Raw genomic sequence first — 25835 nt, 5'->3', positions numbered from 1 at the left:
AATATGATAAAGATATTCAGTTTCTTTTAATCAGGCAAAGTTGCCTGATCAGTAGCAATTGGTGAGACACGCATATTGATGATGAGCTAATGTTTTACGGTGTGCTGGAGCTGGTCCTGATGTTAGATTCAATTCAGTTCAGGTGCAGTATTCTGCTAATTGAAACATTGTACTTTCAGTTACCACAATCAACCTCACAACTTTTTTTTTAAATGGTTGAAATTCTACAGCAAGTGTTTCCTCCACCATGTTATCCAACACTGAACAATGCTCATACACCATCAGGGTTGACTAATGCATTAACAACATTGTAAATTTACCTCCCCTGATGGCTTCTACCTCTTATTTTAGGACTGTATGTTGCAACAAAAGGTTCACCATATGCAATGACATTGCAGAAGCAAATCTGCCAACTTTAGAATATCATACCATCTATGTTAATAAAACATATTAAAGCAGTCACAAAATTAGTGGGGAAGAGCCAAGTATTTAAACAACAATTAGCAGAATAATTTCGATCACCATGTACCTTTATTGTTTTTGCTTTGTGACCCTTTGAACACTCTAATTAAAAGAAATGGAGCAATGAGATTGATATCAAACTAAAATTATAATAGCCACAGTTTTTGTTTCTAGACATCAAAAGGACTGAAAAAGAAATATCTTGTATCTCCTTTTGTCTACATTTATGATAGTCCACAGTGAAAAGTTATAGAAAATATACATCTTTTTTGCAGATATGGGACAGACAATGTGATTTACAAAACGCAAAGGGTTAACATTCAAAGGGTTAACTTATTATTCAACTAAGAGTTGCATCCTAATTCTCACGCTAATAATGTTCAAAACACTAAGTTCAGCAAAGTTGTTGTGTACATTAAGATTGCTTTTCAGTGTAAAAAAATGCAGATGTTAACTGTACAGTTGTCTTAACAGCAGTGTAAAAGGTCATTGGATGAATGTAAGCTCCGCTCTGTAGCCTCTCATACTTCCCCAACCCACACGATTGTGTTACCTCGCATTATGTTGGATATCTCACAGTTCAATTTGTTTTGTCTTGCACCTATGATGAACAGGGAATCCTTAGAAGGGGTAACAAGGTGCTGTCCAAATAGGCCACTGCCTATCACGGCCCTGTTGTTGCTATTCCACAGCCAGTCATTTTGTTTTATGGGATCCTTTAGGCCCTTAATGATGTTAACCTTCCCTGTGGAGAGCTCCAGAAATAGCAGATCTGTCTGAACACGAGAACTGGCATAGATGTAGTACTGGTTGGCTTCGGTGAAAGATGGCTGAAAGGTCACATCAACAATGTGTAGGTTTGTAGTAATATCAAATGCAGACTTGATCTCACCCTGATAACTAATAGACTGGACTCTAATTAACCCCTTGTAATCATCTGTGCTGACTAGATAGTGCCCATCAGGGGAGATGTACGGAGTACCGGACACCTCATCATTGTATCCAATTACAGAATCAGTGACACTGTCTACGATGATCTGTGGTTGGGATGCAGTTGAGCTATTTGCCAAACAATGAATAAAGTAATAGCCACCCAGATGAGTGTAGGCCATTGCCTGCGGAATGCAGCTGTAGTTTTTCAAGCTGATTGTTTTGATGTAGGCTACAGTCTCCAGATCGATCTTGTGAAGTGCTTCTTCTGAACTGTGAAGAATAAATCCGAATCTAAAATAGAAAATTAAAACACAGATCACATGGAGAATTAAAAGCAAAATACTGCAGATGCTGGAAATCTGAAATAAAAACAGAAAGTGCTGGAAATACTCAGCAGGTCAGGCAGCATCTGTGGAGCGAGAAGCAGAGATAACATTTCAGGTTCTGATGAAGGGTCACTGACCTGAAACATTAACTCTGCCACTCTTTCCACAGATGCTGCCTGACCTGCTGAGTAGATCTAGCACTTTCTGTTTTTATTTCACATGGAGAAGTAATCATTTAAGTTTTAAAAAATGAGGTGAGAAAACAAATAAAGAGGGCTGAATTTCTGCTGGTTTTATATGTTCATTTACTATAACTAATACAGACGATGGAAACTAATACAGCCATGGAAACTCTCATTAAAACAGCATTATTTTTCTGGGGTTTCCATTGCTCTCCACCAAAGGATGATCAAGAGAACCCCTGTGACATTTACCCCCATTGTAGACAAAGATTATTAGCTTAAAATTGCAATCTAATAGCGACCAGTATCATCCATATAAGGATTTTTCCATTTCTATGTATTCGGCTGCAGTTAAGGAAGGAGACACATCTATTAAAAATCATGGCGCTGAACACTGAGTGATACATCTGGTTAAGATGCTGGCCGGAATTTTACTTTCGTCGGATGGGAGCTATCCACCGACTGAAAAGTCGGTGGCGATCCTGCCTCTGCCTGGTCTGGGGATCCAGACCGCATTTTACGGTCCCCAGGCCCTTAATTGGTCTGAGGCGGGACTTGCACCTCATTGAGGAAGGAAGCCCCGCCTAATGGAGCTGCTGGCCAATCAGCGGGCTGGCAGCTTAGTCCCAGCAGCGCCACCGGGAGCAGTGGCCACTGCTGGGACTGCAATCCAGCATCAACAAGAAGAGGAAGGACGGCCTGGGAAAAGGTACGTTTTTGTGGCCTTGCTGGGGTGATTGGTCACACCCCCGTGAGGCAAGGGTGGTCGATTGGGGGGACTGGGGCCATGTTGGGCGTTGAGGATAGTTGGGGCATCGGGGGCGGCCCTCCTTTGGGCACAAGGAGCCTGATCATGAGGGTCCCCCCACTCCCCCCAGACCATCAGAAAGCCACCTGCTTTTGTCAGGCAGCTTTTGTCAGGCCTGGGCTGCTTGACCAGCCAAGGGTAAAATCCCCGTGGCGGCGGGTGGAGGCCCTTAAGTGGCTGCTAACTGGCCACTGCAGGGTCTAGGTTGGCCTGGGGCAGGCGGCCGGTTTTCGCCACCACTGCCCCACGTAAAATGGTGGCAGAGGCACGAGCAGGTCAGGAAGGGCCCCCGAGCCTCCCACTCCATTTTATGCGCTCCCACCTCCCCTTCAACCAACCTGCTCTTTGGAGGGGCATAAAATTCCGGTCCCTGTTTCTGTAATGGATGCAAGAGTTGCACAATTTTAATTAGTCGGCTATCTTACAAGTTCTTCCTTGCTTTGTCTGACAGTAGCCCTGTGATGTTAGGCTTAAGTGAGAGCTTTCTAAACAGAGAAAGTATAGTATCATAGAATATTAAAAACATATAGAACAGAAGGAGACCATTCAGCCTATCGTATCTTAGAAAGAGCAGTCATGCTTAGTCCACAAAGCCATTTATTGTCCATAACCCTGTCAGTTCTTTATATTCAAGTATATGTCCAACTTCCTTTGAAACTTATTTATGGCATCAGCTTCCAACAACTTTTCAGGTAGAGCGTTCCAGATCCCAACAACAACAGCAGCAATTTGTATTTATATAGCTCCTTTAATGTAACAAAATGTCTGAAGGCGCTTCACAGAAGCATAATAAACTAAAATATGACACCTAGCCACATAAGGAGATATTAGGGCTGATGACCAAAGGTTTGGTCAAAGAGCTAGGTTTTAAGGAATGTCTAAAAGGAGGAAAGTGAGGTAGAGACCCAGAGAGGTTAGGGAGGGAATTCCAGAGCTTAGGGCCTAGGCACCTGAAGGCACACCACCAATTGTGGAATGACTAAAATCAGGGATGCTCAAGAAACTGGAATTAGAGGAACACAGATATCTTGGAGGGTTGTGAGGCTGGAGGAGATTACAGAGATAGAAAGCCTGTGGGAAATAGGGGAATATGGCAGGTTGGATCCAAAATTGGCTCAGTGACAGGTAACAAAGGGTAGTAGTCAATAGATGTTTTTGCGAATGGAAAGCAGTTTCCAGTGGCGTTCCACAGGGCTCAGTGTTGGGTCCCTTGCTGTTTGTGTTACATATTAATGATTTGGACTCAAAAGTGGGAGGCATGATTGGGATATTTGCTGATGACACAAAAATTGGCCATGTAGTTGATAGTGAAGAGGATAGCTGTAGACTTCAGAATGATATCAATGGTTTGGTTGAGTGGACAGAAATTGGCAAATGGAATTCAATCCAGAGAATTGTGAGGAAATGCACTTGGGGAGGGAAAACAAAGCAAGGGAGTACACAATAAATGGGAGGATATTGAGAAGGTAGAAGAAGTGAAAGACCTTGGAGTGCATGTCCATAGGTCCCTGAAGGTGGCAGGACAGGTAGATAGAGTGGTGAAAAAGGCATATGGAATGCTTTCCTTTATTGGCCGAGGTATAGAATACAAAAGCAGGGATGTAATGCTGGAACTGTATAAAATGCTGGTTAGGCCACAGTTGGAATATTGTGTCCAGTTCTGGTCACCACATTACAGGAAGGACATAATTGCTCTTGTGAGAATACAGAGGAGGTTTACAAGAATGTTGCCAGGACTTGAAAGTTGTAGTTATGAGGAAAGATTGGATCGGCTAGGGTTGTTTTCCTTAGAACAGAGGAGGCTGAGGGGTGACTTAATTGAGGTGTACAAAATTATGAGGGGCCTAGATAGAGTCGATAGGAAAGACCTATTTCCCCTAGCAGAGAGGTCAATTACCAGGGGATACAGATTTAAGGTGATTGGCAGAAGGATTAGAGGGGACATGAGGAAAATCTTTTTCACCCAGAAGTTGGTGGATGTCTGGAATCCACTGCCATGAATGGTGGTGGAGGAAGAAACCCTCAGCTCATTTAAAAGATACCTGGCCACGCACTTGAAATACTGTAACCTGTAAGGCTACGGACCAGGTGTTGGAAGGTGGAATTAGATTGGGCAGCTAGGTTTTTCGGCCAGCGCAGACATGATGAGCTGAATGGCCTCCCTCTGTGCTGTAATTTTTCTATGGGTTCGATGGTTCCAGGCCATGAAGGGATTTGAAAACAAAAATGAAAATTTTAAAATCAAGGTCTTGCTGAACTGGGAGCCAGCACAGGTCACGAGCACATGGGTGATGGGCAAATGGAATTCAGTTAGGACACAGGAGCAGAGCTTTGGATGACCTCAGGTTTACAGAAGTAGAATGTGGGAGGACGGCCAGGAGTGTGTTAGAATAGTCAAATCTAGAGGTAACAAAGGCATGGATAAGGGTTTCAGCAGCTGATGAGTTGAGTCAGGGATGGAGTCGGCCTTGTTATTGAGGTGGAAATAGGCAGTCTTAGTGATGGCGTACATATGTGGTTGAATCTTGATGCCACCCAAATCTTAAATCTGCATTTCGCTTTATCAACTTTTTCCTGGAAAATCATCATGCACATTTTGTTTTACTGCTAGGTGGAAATTTTTCAGCAAAGGTTTTGGAGCTTTATGAACAATTGCTGGGCAGAATTTAATTTTTTGTTAACATGAAACATTTCATCCCATATCAGATATATGCGAGTCCTGTTTCCTTTGGTAGCAAAACAAAATCTAGTCATCTCTAAGCTAAAGTCACTATTTTCATCTTCAGTGATTCTCTATTTCAATGCCATTCAACTATTTCTGTGATTGAATTCATGATTTTTTCTAAATATGATGCTTATAAACCCTTTTAACCCTGCAAATCTTTTTGTAACAAGCAAGAATTTTTTCGACAAACTTACTTGAAAATCAGAGCTAAATGCACATTAAAACTCATACATTCTTTATTTGCATTTTGTGATATCGATTGTTAAGGCTATTCAAATGTCACTAGTAGGTCATGTGTGATAGGCATGATTTTTAAAGTTTTAAGTGTCTGCAAGTTGTGTTATTTTAATGTTTTAGTGTGAATATGTGTTCAACATTATAAACAATAGAAACACATTGTCCTTACAAATGGATTTCTATCCCTGATAATTTTACAAGAAAAGTATGCCATGATTTAGGCACTGAAATTCTTTTTTTTCAATATTCATTCAGGGATGTGGGCGACGCTGGCCAGGCCAGCATTTATTGCCCATCCCTAATTGCCCTTGAGAAGGTGGTGGTGAGATGCCTTCTTGAACTGCTGCAGTCCATTTGGGGTAGGTATACCCACAGTGCTGTTAGGAAGGGAGTTCCAGGATTTTGACCCAGCGACAGTGAAGGAACGGTGATATAGTTCCAAGTCAGGATGGTGTGTGACTTGGAGGGGAACTTGCAGGTGGTGGTGTTCCCATGCATTTGCTGCCCTTGTCCTTCTAGTTGGTAGAGGTCGCGGGTTTGGAAGGCGCTGTCTAAGGAGCCTTGGTGCATTGCTGCAGTGCATCTTGTAGATGGTACACACTGCTGCCACTGTGCGTCGATGGTGAAGGGAGTGAATGCCTGTAGATAGGGTGCCAATCAAGCGGGCTGCTTTGCCCTGGATGGTGTCGAGCTTCTTGAGTGTTGTTGGAGCTGCACCCATCCAGGCAAGTGGACAGTATTCCATCACACTCCTGACCTGTGCCTTGTAGATGGTGGACAGGCTTTGGGGAGTCAGGAGGTGAGTTACACACCTCAGGATTCCTAGCCTCTGACCTGCTCTTGTAGCCACGGTATTTATATGGCTACTCCAGTTCAGTTTCTGGTCAATGGTAGCCCCTAGGATGTTGATAGTGGGGAATTCAGCGATGGTAATGCCCATGAATGTCAAGGAATGATGGTTAGATTCTCTCTTGTTGGAGATGGTCATTGCCTGGCACTTGTGTGGCGCGAATGTTACTTGCCACTTATCAGCCCAAGCCTGGATATTGTCCAAGTCTTGCTGCATTTCTACACGGACTGCTTCAGTATCTGAGGAGTCATGAATGGTGCTGAACATTGTGCAATCCTCAGCAAACATCCCCACTTCTGACCTTATGATTGAAGGAAGGTCATTGATGAAGCAGCTGAAGACGGTTGGCCCTAGGACACTACCCTGAGGAACTCCTGCAGTGATGTCCTGGAGCTCAGATGACTGACCTCCAACAACCACAACCATCTTCCTTTGCGCTAGGTATGACTCCAGCCAACGGAGGGTTTGCCCCCTGATTCCCATTGACCTCAGTTTTGCTAGTGCTCTTTTTTTTTGTTCCTTGATGCCATACTCGGTCAAATGCTGCCTCGATGTCAAGGGCAGTCAATCTCACTTCACCTCTTGAGTTCAGCTCTTTTGTCCATGTTTTGAACCAAGGCTGTAATGAGGTCAGGAGCTGAGTGGCCCTGGCGGAACCCAAACTGAGCGTCACTGAGCAGGTTATTGCGAAGCAAGTGCCGCTTGATGGCACTGTTGATGACACCTTCCATCACTTTACTGATGAGTGAGAGTAGGCTGATGGGGAGGTAATTGGCCAGGTTGGACTTTTCCTGCTTTTTGTGTACAGGACATACATGGGCAATTTTCCACATTGCAGGGTAGATGTCAGTGTTGTAGCTATTCTGGAACAGCTTGGCTCGGGGTGTGGCAAGTTCTGGAGCACAGGTCTTCAGTACTCTTGCCGGAATATTGTCAGGGCGCATAGCTTTTGCAGTAACCAGTGCCTTCAGTCGTTTCTTGATATCACACGGAGTGAATTGAATTGGCTGAAGTCTGGCATCTGTGTTGCTGGGGACTTCAGGAGGAGGCCGAGATGGATCATCAACTCGGCACTTCTGGCTGAAGATTGTTGCAAATGCTTCAGCCTTATCTTTCGCACTGATGTGCTGGGCTCCCCCACCATTAAGGATGGGGATATTTGTGGAGCCACCTCCTCCAGTTAGTTGTTTAATTGTCCACCACCATTCACGGCTGGATGTGGCAGAACTGCAGAGCTTAGATCTGATCCGTTGGTTATGGGATCGCTTAGCTCTGTCTATCGCATGCTGCTTACGCAGTTTGGCACGCAGATAGTCCTGGGTTGTAGCTGCACCAGGTTGACACCTCATTTTGAGGTATGCCTGGTGCTGCTCCTGGCATGCCTTCCTGCACTCTTCTTTGAACCAGGGTTGGTCGCCTGGCTTGATGGTAATGGTAGAGTGCGGTATATGCCGGGCCATGAGGTTACAGATTGTGGTTGAGTACAATTCTGTTGCTGCTGATGGCCCACAGTGCCTCGTGGATGCCCAGTTTTGCATTGCTAGATCTGTTCGAAATCTATCCCATTTAGCACGGTGGTAGTGCCACACAACACGATGGACAGTATCCTCAATGTGAAGGCGGGACTTCGTCTCCACAAGGACTGTGCGGTGGTCACTCCTACCAATACAGTCATGGACAGAAGCATCTGCGGCAGGCAGATTGGTGAGGACGAGGTCAAGTATGTTTTTCCCTTGTGTTGGTTCCCTCACCACCTGCCGCAGACCCAGTCTAGCAGCTATGTCCTTTCGGACTCGGCCAGCTCGGTCAGTAATGATGCAACCGAGCCACTCTTGGTGATGGACATTGAGGTCCCCCACCCAGAGTACATTTTGTGCCCTTGCCACCCTCAGTGCTTCCTCCAAGTGGTGTTCAACATGGAGGAGTACTGAGTCATCAGCTGAGGGAGGGCAGTAGGTGGTAATCAGTAGGAGGTTACCTTGTCCATGTTTGACCTGATGCCTTGAGACTTCATAGGGTCCGGAGTCGATGTTGAGGACTCTCAGGGCAACTAGCTCCCTACTGTATACCACTGTGCCACCACCTCTGGTGGGTCTGTCCTGCCGGTGGGACAGGACATACCCAGGGATGGTGATGTCTGTGGCTGGGACATTGTCTGTAAGGTATGATTCCGTGAGTATGACTATGTCAGGCTGTTGCTTGACTAGTCTGTGGGACAGCTCTCCCAACTTTGACACAAGCCCCCAGAGGTTAGTAAGGAGGACTTTGCAGGGTCGACAGGGCTGGGTTTGCCTTTGTCGTTTCAGTTGCCTAGGTCGATGCTGGGTTGTCCGTCCGGTTTCATTCCTTTTTATTGACTTCGTAGCGGTTAGGTACAACTGAGTGGCTTGCTAGGCCATTTCAGAGGGCATGTAAGAGTTAACCACATTGCTGTGGGTCTGGAGTCACGTGTAGGCCAGACCGGATAAGGACAGCAGATTTCCTTCCCTAAAGGACATTAGTGAACCAGATGGGTTTTTACAACAATCGACAATGGTTTCATGTCCATCATTAGACTAGCTTATAATTCCAGATTTTTTAATTAATTAAATTCAAATTCCACCTTCTGCTGTGGTGGGATTCGAACCCATGTCCCCAGAGAAATTCTCTGGGTTACTAGTCCAGTGATAATACCACAACACCACTGCCGACCCATCTTGGATATGAAGAAAATTGTTTTTGTGAACTGCTGATAGTTTCTAAATTTCAGCATTTCTAATCCCATTATGTGGCAAAATGCCAAGTGTCTCTGGTAGAATGCATAATTTTCATATATAACAAATATTACATGTATTGAATATATGTTTCAATAGAAAAAAAGTCGAAATTAAAATAGATCTAACTCTGAATTATTGTGTTTTTGATTTTTGTATCCTTTTTGATTTTTTTCTTCATATCTCCAGTATATGCATGTTCAGGTTTTATGTGTCCATTTGCATGAATTATGTATACAAGTAAGTTCAAAAGAAACTGTAAAAATTGTGAACCATGTTAATTTAACATAAAAACAGCACGTTTCCACTTTGAATAAAAAACTAAAAGAAATTTACACATAAAACTGAAAGAATGCTTTTTGTCTTTGTTTTCATTACAGACCTGGTAATAAATGGATTTTAGCCATAATTTTGTCAGCAAAACAAACTTTGACTTAAGATGGAAAATTAAGACAATGTTTTTGACTATTGATTCTCATGTTATAAACGGCTTCTAAACAGCACATTCAGAATAATTTTTCTTCTCAGTGATATTAAAAACAATAATGATTGCAACCATAAAGCCTGTTCCTCGAACCAAAGGCATTATCTATGGGGTAGCTACACCACTTGAACAGGTTTATTTAGAGCATGATAATGGGCTGGATTTTACGATGGGTGGATGGGAGCTGGCCACCGATGTAAAAGTCGGTGGCGAACCTGCATCCGCTCAGCCCGGGGATCTGTCCATCCCGGGGATCCGGCCCTCATTTTACGGGTCCTTGGGCTTTAAATGTTCAGAAACGGGACTTCCACCCGCTTGAGGGAGGAAGTCCCGCCTCATTGAGTGGCCACTGCTGGGACTGCAACCCAGCCGAGGACATGGAGCCAGGACTGAGGTAAGTTTAGTTTGCCCCGCTGGGCAGATCGGTCGTGGCCTGGTGAGGCAAAGGGGGTCATTTGGGAGGAAGAGGGAGGCATTTCGGGTCTTGGGGGTTGTTAGGGAGGCAGGGGCGGCCCTCAATCGGGCACCTTGTGCCCAATTGTCAGGTTCCCTCCACCCGGTGCGCTGGAAGGCCGCCAGATATCACTGAGCGGCCTTTCACGTCTACTGGATGCTCGCTTCCACGAGTAAAATACCTGTGGAGGCAGGCGACGGCCCTTAAGTGGCTGTTAAGTGGCCACTTAAGGGCCTTGATTTGCCTTGGGTGGGTCGCCCGTTTCTCGCCCCCTCCTGCAGCCCATGTAAATTGTGGCGGAGGCGGAAGCGAGCAGGGAAGGCCTCCTGGAGCCTCCCAATCCACTTTACGCCACCCCCCCCGCCCCCACCCCCCCGCCACCATCCGGCTCGCTGGGGTGGCATAAAATCCGGCCAATGTCTTTTGTTAAAATAAGCATTTGAAACTGTAAGATGCAGCCTAATGATTAGCCTTTTATCCCCACAATAAAACATGGCTCTTCTTCAGCAAGTGAGACAAATCCCCTGTGTCATGCAGATCCCTGACCTGCCAAGAATGAAGTACATTAATTTTGTCATATGAACATTTATTTGAAAACTGTTGCTGAAGTGAAGAAATGACTTGTTTAAAAAAGAAATCACCAGGTCCTTGGCTGGAAATACATTTGCATATTAACAGACAGTGCTTGGGGAGACAAAGGGGTTACTTCCCTTATCCAATTTAACCCACAATGGACTTTGAACACCAGACATTGAAGGTGAGGGAGCTCAAATTTCAGGATGGCTGCTGGGATGGCCGAATCCAAAAAAAGACATGGTCAGATCTGCTGGTCACAAGACTAGCCTGCTTGGCAATCTGTTTTTTCTGAAATTGTACAAAGAGTTTTGAACTGCAAGAGCAACTGCAGTGTGCTCCTGGACTGAAGAAGACCTCTCCTGTCTGGCTCTCCCTCTCTTTCTCATGGAATTCCAAATACACTGAGGACACATGAACCCCAAGAGAGAAAGGTCTCCTACAGGGAACAAGGTTTAAGAAGAATACTGGCCCCAACAAAGAGCAAGATCTACCTACAATCAAGGACTCTACAGTGTGTTTGAAGAACCGTAACACAAACCCTCTTCAGAGATTGCCTCAAACTTTTCCAATTTATTTTCTTCTGCTCTTTCCTGTCTCTACCTGCATGTGTGTATCGCATCTGCATGCTAGTTCTCCTAATATCGTTCATATAATTTAGCAAATTCTAGGATTAAATAATTGTAATTGAATCATGAGATAAACTGTCAACAAATAGGAGCCCACACGGTTAAGGATGGTTTGAACTTTTAATTTATCTTTTTAAGACGACGATTATCATTACTTTTCTGAATTAATACCTAAATGTTATTTTGAAGCTTGACAGCATAGAAACAAAATTTTTGATTAAGCAAATAAATAACTCAATAAAGAAAATTGTATTGCTGTCTAATTCTTTGATTTGTCTTATTCTTAATTTTTCTTGGCTTTTTCATGGTAATGCAATCCAACTGTAAGAGGTTGGGAGCCGCAAATGGGATGTTAAAAAGCTGCAGGTTACTGACCCTGGTCTGCAGTATAAGATTCTTCTGACTAGTCTGTATGTTAGAATGAATCACATGGGTGCAGAATGTCACATGACTAAATGAATTCTTCAGCTCTCTCTAATGACTTAAGGAAGCATCTGGATGGTAGTCATGATATCTTCTGACTTCTGGTCAGCAGGATTATCAGATCCAGTTCAATAGTTAAAAATCACATCAGAAGGCTGGATTTTTATCAGTCCTGACCCAAGAAGGAGGTTTAGATTGTGGCTTGGGGAATATGGGGCCTAGAGGCCCTCACCGATTGCCTGGGTGGAGGTGAAGCCACAGGCAGCCCTGTAGAGGAATTCCCCCGCCACAACCCCAAACAGCGCTGATCTGGTTGCAAGAACCATTTTTTTTAATAAAAGAGTTTTAAAAAAAGTTGCTAAGAGGGCACCTCCATGTTGAAGCACCGTCTCTGTTACTTACCTGCCATCAAAACCTGCTGCTCCTCTCATGCTGGAAGGCCTCTGTTTGGCCCTTCAATTTCAAGACCCACCCCCGCCCTCAACTACCCTTAATTGGACAGAGAACCTGTCTCCATGCCAATTAAGGGGGCGCCCCTGTGAAAATCCCAAACAGTGATAGTTTGCCCCTGGGGCAGGTTAGGGACCCAGAAACAGTCCTGCCGTTTTTTGCCCCCGTAGGGAAAATCCAGCCCCTTGTTTGTGATACCTAGAATTCAGGTCTGCTTGGAGAAAACATGATTCTTTTACCTCTGTGATAACCTCATCTAGGATTGAAGTATCATGTTGCTCACACTTAAATGCATTGTCTGCTGCTCACATATGGACACAAATTTGTACAACATAGGATTCCTGGGCTTCAGGCGAATACTAGAAGTGAGCCTTGAGACCATATCTATCTTCAATTATACCACCATCTTCCAACTTTTTTGTAGTTTTGACTTATATGCTGCTGAACAACAGGAATAACAGATTTACCAATATACAATTTGGCCTATATGACCTTCAGATTGGCTTTACAGTCAATTACTTGGGAAAATTCAACAAAAATAGCATCCCCTGATGTTGGTATAAAGAAGTGCTACATATTGCTCACAGTAGAATAATGAATTTCAGTGCTTGAATTGTATCTAGGTCAAGTAAACAACCAGGTTTCCTGCTCATGATAAACACATTAGCCGAGAATGCTTGCTTATTGGACTAGCTGCAAACAAAAAATTAATCAAGCAATGAAAGAGGTGTTTTGTATCAGATGAAAATAACCACTTGAGATTCCGAACCAGCAACAATAGCTCGATGACTGGATTCACCAATAACATCCTGTGGACACCCAGAATCAATGATGAATTGAATTGATACCCTTAAAAGCATACAACTGGTGTTGGGTTATTGCTGATTATTGAATCAGTAGTGTACTGCTCCAACATAGTGAATAAATATGCACCATCATTACAACTGCATATAGTAGGTTCTGTTTCAATAACCAGCTGCACATTATACTGTTTTGACTAATGATATTGCTGTGAATATGTATCTGTGTCACCAAGTTTCAACAGCAAAATGTTTTTGTTGAGACCTAAAGACAGTACTGTGAGAAGTGACTTAATTTCCCACATGCAGGGATGATGCCAGGGCAGTACAATACATTCAACTGGAGGGGGTCCCAAGATAGTCAGAGACCCCGACTGATCCAGGGAGAGGACACCTATGCAATGGTAATAGTTTATCACTGATTATTTTGTCCACTATTCTTATATTATCAATTGCAAGCATGTATTTTCATGATTGTACATGTACAGATTTAACACTAGATTAGGCAATTATTTGTATCATTATCTAGTAAAATGAAAGAGCCCCAAACCAAACTGCACGGGACCCGCGCAAGGCAAACATTGCTCATGTCGAGGGGCATGATACGCTTTGGCCTTTGCTGGGTAATTACCAGTGCATGGATAGTTTCCATCATAGTAATAACAGGCACAACAGAAGCTAACATGACCAAGGCACCACCTTGGCACGCTGCAGTTCTACCATGATGTTTATCCGGACTTGTTGCTTGGTTTCTACATCTACTGTATGACATTTGGCTAGATCAAATTACACTGCCCAGTTCTAAAAACTAATCTAATATTCACTATTTCTCTGGGACTTGGCAGTGCCAAATACTAGACAAACTACTTTCCATATACTATATTGTAGTTTTACTACCTGTATTAGTGTAATAATACTTTGCTTCTTGTCAATGCAAGAGTGCACAAAAGACATCTACGGACTGACTCTTGTGCTATTTATCCAATTCAGATGTGACAGATTCATACATTATACTGTTGCTTGGGAGTGAAATGATTAATTAAGTTAACCTTATTATAGTTTGCATTACATAGAAACACAGAAAATAGGAGCAGGAGTAGGCCATTCGGCCCTTCGAGAATGCTCCGCCATTCATTATGATCATGGCTGATCATCCAACTCAGTAGCCTGTTCCCACTTTCGCCCCATACCCTTTGATCCCTTTAGACCCAAGAGCTATATCTAACTCCTTCTTGAAAACAAACAATGTTTTGGCCTCAACTGCTTTCTGTGGTAGCGAATTCCGCAGGCTCACCACTCTCTGGGTGAACAGATTTCTCCTCTTCTCAGTCCTGAAAGGTTTACCCCGTATCCTTAGACTATGACCCCTGGTTCTGGACTCCCCCACCATTGGGAACATCCTTCCTACATCTACCCTGTCAAGTTCTGTTAGAATTTTATAGGTTTCTATGAGATCCCCCCTCACTCTTCTGAACTCCAGCGAATATAATCCGAACCGACTCAATGGCTCCTCATATATCAGTCCCACCATCCCAGGAATCAGTCTGGTAAACCTTCGCTGCACTCCCTCTATAGCAAGAACATCCTTCCTCAGATAAGGAGACCAAAACTGCACACAATATTCCAGGTGTGGCTTCACCAAGGCCCTATATAATTGCAGCAAGACATTCCTGCTCCTGAACTCGAATCCTCTCACTATGAAGGCCAACATACCATTTGCCTTTTTTACCGCCTGTTGCACCTGCATGCTTACCTTCAGCGACTGGTGTACAAGAACACCCAGGTCTTGCTGCATATTCCCCTCTCTCAGTTTATAGCCATTCAGATAATAATCTGCCTTCCTGTTTTTGCTACCAAAGTGGATAACCTCACTTCTATCCACATTATACTGCATCTGCCATGCATTAGCCCACTCATTCAACTTGTCCAAATCACCCTGAAGGCTCTCTGCATCCTCCTCACAACTCACCCTCCCACCCAGTTTTGTGTCATCTGCAAATTTGGAAATATTACATTTAGTTCCCTCATCTAAATCATTTATATTGTGATTAGCTGGGGTCCTAGCACCGATCCCTGCGGTACCCCACTAGTCACTGCCTGCCATTCGAAAAAAGACCCATTTATCCCTACTCTTTGTTTCCTGTCTGCCAACCAATTTTCTATCCATCGCAATACATTACCCCCAATCCCATACGCTTTAATTTTACATGTTATTCTCTTATATGGGACTTTGTCGAAAACCTTCTGAAAGTCCAAATAAACCACATCTACTGGCTCCCCCTCATCAACTCAACTAGTTACATCCTCAAAGAATGCTAGTAGATTTGTCAAGCATGATTTCACTTTCATAAATCCATGCTGACTCTGTCCAATTCTACCACTGTTCTCTAAGTGCTCTGCTATAAAATCTTCGATAATGGACTCTAGAATTTTCCCCACTACCAACGTCAGGCTGACTGGTCTATAATTCCTTGTTTTCTCTCTACCTCCCTTTTTAAATAGTGGGGTTACATTAGCTACCCTCCAATCTGTAGGAACTGTTCCAGAGTCTATAGAATCTTGGAAGATGACCACCAATGCATCCACTATTTCTAGGGCCACTTCCTTAAGTACTCTGGGATGTAGCTTATCAGGCCCTGGGGATTTATCGGCCTTCAATCCCATCAATTTCCCCAACACCATTTCTCTACTAATACTGATTTCTTTCAGTTTCTCTGTCTCACTAAGCCTTGTGTTCCCCAACATTTCTGGTATGATATTTGTGTCCTCCTTTGTGAAGACAGAGCCAAAGTATGCATTTTGTTGGTCAGCCATTTCTTTGTTCCCCATAATAAATTCCCCTGTTTCTGACTGTAAGGGACCTACATTTGTCTTCACCAATTTTTTTCTCTTCACATACCAATAGAAACTTTTACAGTCAGTTTTTATGTTCCCTGCAAGCTTGCTCTCATACTCTATTTTCCCCTTCTTAATCAATCCCTTGGTTCTCCTTTGCTGAATTCTAAACTGCTCCCAATCCTCAGTTCTGTTGTTTTTTTCTGGCAGATTTATATGCCTCTTCCTTGGATCTAATGCTATCTCTAATTTCCCTTGTAAGCCATGGTTTGGCTACCTTTCCCGTTTTACTTTTGCGCTAGACAGGGATAAATAATTGTTGCAGTTCATCCATGCGCTCTTTAAATGTTTGCCATTGCTTATCCACTGTCATCCCTTTAAGTAATGTTTCTCTATCTGTCATAGCCAACTCGCGCCTCATACCTTCCTAGTTTCCTTTACTAAGATTCAGGACCCTAGTCTCAGAATCAACTATGTCACTCTCCATCTTGATTAAGAATTCTATCATATTATGGTGGCTCATCCCCAAGGGGTCTCGCAGCACTGGATTGTCAATTATTCCTCTCTCATTACACAACACCCATGCTAGGATGGCCTGTTCTCTAGTTGGATCCTCAACGTATTGGTCCAGAAAACCATCCCGTATACACTCCAAGAATTCCTCCTCTATGGTAGCATTACACATGATGTCAAGTATATCTTTCAACTGCTTCTCCCGTATTACAAAGCCATTGCCCTCTTTCATGTAGTATTTTCACATCAAAACCTGTCAGTGTATGCTGAAACTATTTTACCCATTTCTCCCTCCAAGGTACTATCCAAGGGACATTTTTATATGCCATATGAGGATGTATGAGACAACCACAAGGCCATATTACTAGTAGAACTGTATGGATATAGACGTGCCGAATGTCATTGGATCTATCACTGATTGGAAATTAAGGCTGAGTGAAGCCTGCATACTGTACAGGAGTAATTCATCATTTCACACTTTCTGAACTAGTGTTTGTTTGGAGGAATAGTCCTTACTTACTATAAATGGTACAATCACTCCATGATGTTTATTCCAACAGAAAACTCCTCATTCTCCCTCTAGTATTTAGATGAGTACTACACTACAACAGAGTGCAATGGCAGAGTATATTGCTCATATAAGACACGCTCATGATGTTGCATTGTCACAGGAATCTCTCTTCAAAACAAGTCTTGTACAATCGTACCTAATATGATTGATGATGAGGTTAGTTGGAGGAATGAAAAAATCATCCACCCGATCAAACTGTTTGCCCACGGGTTGAGTGTGGATTGTATGATGGTCTCCATTTCCACTTGCCTGGGTGATGACCTGCAAAAGTAAGAGTCAGAATAATCAGCAGAGTCAAGCAGCCATGTGTTTGTAAATTAAAGCCTGGAATTCTAGTGTTCTTATCACCACACTCTAATTTGTGACCTTTATTTCTTCAGGTCATTTTTTCTTGACTTATTTACTTTGAAATATTTTTCCAACTTTCTTCTCGGTTATAATTCTACAGATACTGGCACCATTTAACTATCTCATCCAAATGGCCATTCTTCATTTGTAAGCCTGCACAGTGAGCAGAGTATTTGGCCAAAAGGGGCATCATAGTTCAGTGCATTCGTCAAGTATGCCAACTGTAAAAATACATTGAAGCCAAATTCATCAGTCTGGGTGAAATATAAGTGTAAAGTTTCACCATGATTAGGAAGAGTGATTTTAAGAGTAAAAAGAAAGATCAGTGAATTTAAATTCTTAATTCAATTTACAGAATCATAGAAACTTACAGCACAGAAGGAGGTCATTTGGTCCATCGTGCCTGTGCTGGCCCTTTGAAAGAACAGTTGTTTGTTTCAATTCCTGTTGCCAGTAAATGGTTTTTGCTTCTGAGTGGGAAATAAGTCCTTTTTTTCCTAATATTACTTGGCCAATGCTGCTGAACAACTGCATCATCAGGCCCTAGTACACAAGCTAATGATCCAAAAAAGTTATAGCTGGAATCCAGTGGAGTAATTTTTCAACGTTGCCTCACCTACCATTAATACACAGTGAAACTTTGGATCAGGAAATGATATGCTTCGCATGACATAATTTAACATATGTGCTACTGATGGTCAAGGCACGCTATGGTAGCACAAATTCAGAAAGTTAACATTTCTGATGTATCTATTCAGCGGAGGATAAAACTTCCCACTGGCGAATACTTCATGCATTCCTAAGACATTCCTGTATATGCTATTTTTAAGCAGGGTTAATCCTTATATAATAAATCAGAATTTCTACCCATTTATCTTCAATTAACTTCCCTATTTAAGTTGGAAAATGAATGTCTTGAGATGGCCAAACCAATGCTGTATTTTTTATTTTATTTTATTGACACAGCACTGAAACAGGCCCTTCGGCCCACCAAGTCTGTGCCAACCAACAACTACTTATACTAACCCTACAGTAATCCCATATTCCCTATCACCTACCTACACTAGGGGCAATTTACAACGGCCAATTTACCTATCACCTGCAAGTCTTTGGCTGTGGGGGGGAACCGGAGCACCCGGCGAAAACCCACGCGGTCACAGGGAGAACTTGCAAACTCCACAGAGGCAGTACCCAGATTCGAACCCGGGTCCCTGGAGCTGTGAGGCTGCGGTGCTAACCACTGCGCCACTGTGCTGCCCATTTCATAACTCCATTTGAGCCTGAGGCACAGTGTGGCTTTCGAGCACAGAGATCCACCATTGACACGCTGTTCTCCCTTCGCCAGCTACAAGAGAAATGCCGAGAACAACAAATGCCCATCTATGTTGCTTTCATTGATCTCATCAAAGCCTTTGACCTCGTCAGCAGACATGGTCTCTTCAGACTACTAGCAAAGATTGGATGTCCACCAAAGCTACTAAGCATCATCACCTCATTCCATGACAATATGAAAGGCACAATTCAACATAGCGGTGCCTCATCAGACCCCTTTCCTATCCTGAGTGGCGTGAAACAGGGCTGTGTTCTCTCACCTACACTGTTTGGGATCTTCTTCCTGCTGTTCTCACATGCGTTCAACTCTTCAGAAGAAGGAATTTTTCTCCACACAAGATCAGGTAGCAGGTCGTTCAGCCTTGCCCATCTAAGAGCGAAGACCAAAGTACGGAAAGTCCTCATTAGGAAAGTCCTCTTTGCTGACGATGCTGCATTAACATCTCACGCTGAAGAATGTCTGCAGAGACTCATCGACAGGATTGCGGCTGCCTGCAACGAATTTGGCCTAACCATCAGCCTCAAGAAAAGGAACATCATGGGACAGGGCGTCAGAAATGCTCCATCCATCAATATTGGCGACCACGCTCTGGAAGTGGTTCAAGAGTTCACCTACCTAGGCTCAACTATCACCAGTAACCTGTCTCTCGATGCAGAAATCAACAAGCACATGGGAAAGGCTTCCACTGCTATGTCCAGACTGGCCAAGAGAGTGTGGGAAAATGGCGCACTGACACAGGACACAGAAGTCCGAGTGTATCAAGCCTGTGTCCTCAGTACCTTGCTCTATGGCAGCGAGGCCTGGACAACATATGTCAGCCAAGAGCGACGTCTCAATTTATTCCATCTTCGCTGCCTCCGGAGAATCCTTGGCATCAGGTGGCAGGACTGTATCTCCAACACAGAAGTTCTCGAGGCGGCCAACATCCCCAGCATATACAGTCTACTGAGCCAGTGGCGCCTGAGATGGCTTGGCCATGTGAGCCGCATGGAAGATGACAGGATCCCCCAAGGACACATTGTACAGCGAGATTGTCACTGGTATCAGACCCACCGGCCGTCCATGTCTCCACTTTAAAGACGATTGCAAATGTGGCATGAAGTCCTGTGACATTGATCACAAGTTGTGGGAGTCAGTTGCCAGTGATTGCCAGAACTGGTGGACAGCCATAAAGGTGGGGCTAAAATGTGGTGAGTGGAAGAGACTTAGCAATTGGCAGGAAAAAAGACAGAAGTGCAAGGCGAGAGCCAACTGTGTAACAGCCCCGACAACCAATTTTATCTGCAGCACCTGTGGAGGAGTCTATCACTCTAGAATTGGACTTTATAGCCACTCCAGGCGCTGTTTCACAAACCACTGACCATCTCCAGGCGCTTACCCATTGCCTATCGAGACAAGGAGGCCAATGAAGAGAGAAGAAGATTTGAGTCAATGATTGATGCATCAGTTTTTTTTGTAATATTCTGGATCTGCATTTACCTGACCAAGCTAGCTTGTCATCTCAAAACTGGACTAATTTCAAATCAGATCCAAAGTTGTTCAACTTGGCTTGAAAGGAAGTCTACAGGTCAACTTTGATAACCATTTACATAAAGCAGTTTGATACAATATCTGACTCACAATGACATAGTTGAAACAATAGAGGAACTTTTAATTCCATGTGTGGAAGGCCGGCAAATCGTGTGTCACCCACCTGGGAGCTACAATGGGAGGCCTGGTCCATTTTAATGGCCAGGCTTCATTATTATTTAGCTGGCCAGCTGCCCATCCAAAACAGGCAACCAGAGGCAGATCACCAGCTTTGGGTCTCTGAATATTGGGCAGCTCAGAAGTCACCCAGGCAGTTATGGGGGGGGGGCGGTCCTGGTTGTAAAAGGGGGATGGCATGGCTGGTTCTGGGTAGCAGTGCCCCAAACTTTCTTTGTGGGGTCTGAAGTAGCTAGAGCTTTAATTTACCTGACAGGGCCTCTGCTGGGTGTTTACTGAGTGGGGTGTCCATGCCATTTGCCCTACTGCATAGGTAGTTAAAATTGCTTTGGAGTCCTATGTAAGTGATAGGACCTGGATTTATATGCACTGATGAGGCTCCTGCCTGAGTGAGGCAGGTGCATAAATCTCCCAAGAAAACAGCAGCATTAAAATAGCCATAAGGCAGGAAATGAGTCCGAAGTGCACCGCTTGGATTTTAACTGTCATTTCCACCTGCTTTCTGCTAGGCCGGGGGAGTTAAAATTCCCCTGTCATGCAAAGCAATTCAATATCTGTGCAATTCAGTTGCAAGCACAAGCCTCGTATTCTGCTGCATGAGACTTTGTGTGCTCTGACTTGTTGTATGAAAATCTGTTAGAACAGAATAGCCCCCTGTGTCAAAAAGGGGGAGTGACGGGCTATGGCCTCCATTAGACATTTCTCAGTCAAGCTTGAACTTAATTCTGTGTTGTAGACAATGCCGAAAGGAACTGTGTGCGACAGCCTTATCACTCATTTTCCAGACCCTATTGGGCACAGCTCACAACACAAAACTGTCCACAATACAGCATATATTAACCTGAAACTGACAGTCCCACTCCATGGGTGCCAGTCCATTTGATTTGCACTGACAATCCTTATTTTGATGAATACAGAAGAATTGACAATCAAACGATTTATAAATGCAATATTTTTTACACTTACAAAATTTTCAAGATTCCTAATTTTATTTATTTCCCACTTCAAACCATAGATTTTCATTGTGCCAGCAATACCATCTCTTTGACGTGAAGCTTTTAAATAGAGTAACGGTTGGCTAGGAGTGAGTAATAAGGCTATACATTAAATTAATAATGTCATAAATCACACAATTGAATCACTATTAAACTCAATGCTGGATATTTGTTACTCTTAGCTCCAGTTTATAGTGATACTCAGAACAGGAGCTTGACTTGCTGTTTTAAACCCAAAGTCACCTACATGATAGTGAATGCAAAATATTTACTGAAACCTTTCAGTTTGAGGTTTGCTTCCTATATTGGTTGGCATCCTTCCATCTGTGAAAGATGATGGAAATGCAGCAAGCAATCCATTTAGATGGGGTGTCTTCTCTTGGTGCAACTTTGTTGATGGCTGTGAAGGCCAATCCTTGAGATGTAATTCTGCCACAAGTGCTGCCCATGAAGCTGCCAAGTGACACTGAGTTGTTGTTTTTGACATTGGGGCTTGTTGCCAGTGGTTGTCGTGGTAGCGCACAACAGTCCATAGGATATGTTGCCATTTCCCTGTTTTGCCAGCTAGTGACTCCCAGGTGCGACGGTCGACATTTAGGGCCTCATGTCATGCTCGTAAGCATACTTGAAGTGGATTGTCTGACCCTAGCTACCTCACTATACAGAAGGTCCTTGGGTTTTGCATCCTGTCCGACCTACCGAAGCCACCTTTGTTTATTAGTGCCAACACACTTGGGAGCTCTGCCTTTGAGAGGAGTGCCGCATTTATGATTTTTTCCTGCCAAGGTATACCTATAATGCGCTGCAGACATTGAAGATGGAAATTATTGAGCTTCTTTTCCTGGTAGCTTTAAGTTGCCTATATTTCTTGCTAAAGAACACAGTGCAATATATATTCTTCATGTGAGTCCATACAGTATGCTGGTAGGCTACATAACTTTGGTGGCATGGGGGGGGGGGGGGGTGCGGGGGGCACGGTTAACAGGGGAGCCACATACCCAGATATGATTTGTCTTGACCACAGGTAACAACCTAAAGCTTTTCTAAATCTTAGCTCCCTTCTATCTGCTAGCTCATGCTTTAGCCTACCAGTCTATTTCAGCTGCTAACCTGCCCAATGGTTCAGTTGCAATTTTAGATTTTTTTTACATTTTATTCAGTGCTTTGTTGAGGGTTGAATTTTATGAGTTCGCGTAAATCGCAGCGGCGCACTCTGATGTTGGCGGCGTGCCCGTGCATATCGGCTGCCGCTGAGCCCCCGTGATATTACGTTCAGGGACTTATTAAAATGGAGGAGGTGGAACGGACGCCACCAATGAGATAGAGGGGGTGGCTGCTCCGTCCCCGGCAATGGCATCCTGCACGAATGCACAGGTGCCATTTTTAAAGGGCTTCAAGCCCTTAGCAAAAATTTGAATTTTTAAAGGTATATTATTGTTCATCTTCCCCCAAAAAAATTAAAAGCTGGAGGCCCTTTCCCAACCCCGTCCCCTCAATGTTTTTTTATTGGCCTATATGCAGAAAATTTATTTTATTCCCAACCTGAACTTTGCCCCCGAACCTCGTCACATTTACCGTTCAACCCCTTCCCACCGTCCTCACAGCCAATAAAAAAGGCTTTCCCCACTTCCCCCCCACCCCCACCACCCTCACCTTGATAATTTCAGTCCTCCCCCCTCCCACCAGTATCTCGCCTTGGAACTCCGAAAGAGGTTGTGGCTGGTGGCCGTAAAATCAGTGTGGGACGGCCGCCGGGAACAGGTAAGTTTATTTGCATTTTGTTTGAATTAATTTTAATATGTAAATGATGGCCCCGTCGCCAAGCAGCGGTGGCACCGCAACGAGGCCTTGCCGCCACCAGTAGAATGCGACGGGGCCTTCCCGGCATTGTGGGTCATGACGGGCCTGTCCCACAAGTACTTTCTGTGCAACCCCCCGCCACCCCCCTCCCCCCCGCCCCGTACCAGGTAGCTGAAGGGCTGGTAAAGTTCAGCCCGTCATTTGGCTGGTTACTAATGACAGTTGGATGGTTTCTAGTAGCTGACTGTTGGTTATAAAGGGCACATTTTAGTGGCTGATTGCTGGCTATGTTTTGACTGTCTGGCAGTGGTGGAGGATGAGTAGCTTTTAGTAACTGGTTGCTATCTATGGTTAGGTGGCAGGCCACTATTTTTTGCTGGCTGGCTTCTGGCTTCTGCTTTTCATTAGCGGCCTGACTATAAGCCTTCTAGTTCCGTATGGCTTAACAATACACTCGATGTGAGGAGAGTCTGTTTTGTGTGCTTTCAATGTGTGATACGTTTTTCACATCATAGAATAATATACACTTCATAAAGCTATATATATATATAAATTCTACCCCATCCAGTAGCTAGTCTTCAGACAGTTGCCAACAATTAACTTTTAGTTCTCAGTATGTCATCACCAACCACTCCACAACCATTCATAAGCAGACAGTCCACAACCAACCACCAAAAGCTAGCAGCCAGATCTAGGGTTACCACCAGCAATCAGCCATCTGGTGGCCGATCCATAGGCAGCTACAATGGCGTCAGTTTCCCTCAGGACGGGTTAGGTTGTAGTTACTGCCAGTAAATCAGTAAAAATGAATACAGATTGAGGTGGTGGGGATGAAGAAATAATTAAGATACTAGAAAACAAACAGACATAAATAACACAAAAAGAAATGCAATGCGGGATTATTCCCCTGCCCATTGCTGCCAATGCAGGTAGCACACCATCTGCATGATTGCAGCATGCAGCCAGCTATAACTACATTGTTGAGCATCTGCACGCCTCAGCAGGGGGCCCAAAATGGTAAGAGGCTAGCACCAGTTAAAGCTGGCCTGCACTATTTCAAGAGGAGGTGCTTTTTGGCTGGAGCAGGTGCCGAAAGTCATTCTACAATTAATTCTGACCTTGGAAGGACAAAAGAATGGCACAACATGGTGAAGATCAAGCTCCAAAACTTTCCAACACTGGTTGAGGAAGGGGGCCAGCCAGTCCCTCCAGATAAATGCTCAGAAGGCACTGGGATCATATAGCTGTTGTGGTCAATACCAGGAGTCAAACCCCAAGGATCCAGAGGCAGTGCAGCAAAAAATTCAATAACCTCACATGAATGGTTCAAGGTCAGTAAATGTATCTTCAAATGCCATATCCCAGAATCTGCATCACTAATCTCAGACACCGCTCATTTCACCACACCCCCATCACTCACCTTTCAACAATCTCTATCAATTAGGACTCATACATAATATTCATAGCTTCATCTTACCCTCATACACTCAGCACTACCGCAAGCCTCACACCCACATTTCACCGGTTGAACACACTGCCAGATATTCAACCATGATAGTCACATTAACCAGACCAATTGCACCGCATTCATTGACACACTTCCCTCTTTCTTGCAGGACAAGTTGGTGCACAGCAGGAGTTAACCAATGGGGGACAGGCATGGCTGCATGTCCTCACTCCCATGCCATCACTGGAGCAGCCATTGCTGAGGCCATAGTCAGCAGTGGGGCTGAAACAACAGAAGATGTTGGTATCCTCCTACCTAATCCTCCTTTTCACAGCCCACTTCCTCCTCATCCCACAATCTTTTCTGATTTAGAAGCTGATAGTGTAACCATGCACCTCTTATTTTCCGGACTCCCCTCTGCACAACTCTACCCTGGTGCCTTTCTCCTTTCAGATATCCAAGAACAGCAACCTAGCCAGGCAGTGGTGGAACAGCAACAGGTAGAACAGCAAGATGTTGATGATAATGAAGAAACACCATCACTCCATCTCACACTCACAGCCACCAGCTCAGACATTGACACTGTGCATGGGGTAGCTTAGAAGTGGAATATGCATGATGTGAGACAGTGGGCACGAGTGGCCTGTAGCCAGGGCAGCAGGCAAGGGTAGTTCAGGGTGCCAGCTCACCAGAGGGCGAGGTCACTCACAAGTTCTACTGGAGAGGACTCAGATGAGCACTTCAATGAGGCAGGCTACAGAAGAAAATGGATGGGTATACATACTGAATGCTTAGTGTTTATTTATTTTATTTATTTAGAGATACAGCACTGAAACAAGCCCTTCGGCCCACCAAGTCTGTGCTGACCAACAACCACCCGTTTATACTAACCCTGCAGTAATCCCATATTCCCTACCACCTACCTATACTAAGGGCAATTTACCTATCAACCTGCAAGTCTTTGGCTGTGGGAGGAAACCGGAGCACCCGGCAAAAACCCACGCAGTCACAGGGAGAACTTGCAAACTCCGCACAGGCAGTACCCAGAATCGAACCCGGGTGGAGCTGTGAGGCTGCGGTGCTAACCACTACGCCACTGTGCCGCCCATAAAGTATTGGAAGGCTTGCCAGAAAGCCTGCAGCCATCAAGGAGCCTGGAGGAGTCTGGCATCAACTTTGCACAGGGCTTTGTGCAGA

At 44.2% G+C, this 25835-nt stretch overlaps 1 protein-coding gene across 1 annotated transcript in view; it reads right to left on the bottom strand.

Moving 5' to 3' along the window:
* Window positions 1-512: 512 nt before the first annotated feature.
* LOC137375713 (follistatin-related protein 5-like) overlaps window positions 513-25835 on the bottom strand; it is a 517934-nt gene continuing 492611 nt past the window's right edge. Inside the window, exons 12-13 of the mRNA XM_068043096.1 lie at window positions 17145-17269; window positions 513-1686 (exon numbers count right to left, since the gene is read on the bottom strand). Of these exons, the coding sequence (XP_067899197.1) occupies window positions 984-1686; window positions 17145-17269 (828 nt within the window). The 3' untranslated portion in view covers window positions 513-983. The remainder of the gene's footprint in view (window positions 1687-17144; window positions 17270-25835) is intronic.

This window comes from Heterodontus francisci, chromosome 12, assembly GCF_036365525.1.
Source record: "Heterodontus francisci isolate sHetFra1 chromosome 12, sHetFra1.hap1, whole genome shotgun sequence".
NCBI classification, from domain to species: Eukaryota; Metazoa; Chordata; class Chondrichthyes; order Heterodontiformes; family Heterodontidae; genus Heterodontus; species Heterodontus francisci.
Note: the sequence above shows the minus strand (reverse complement) of the source record. Positions and strands in the feature narration are given on the sequence as shown.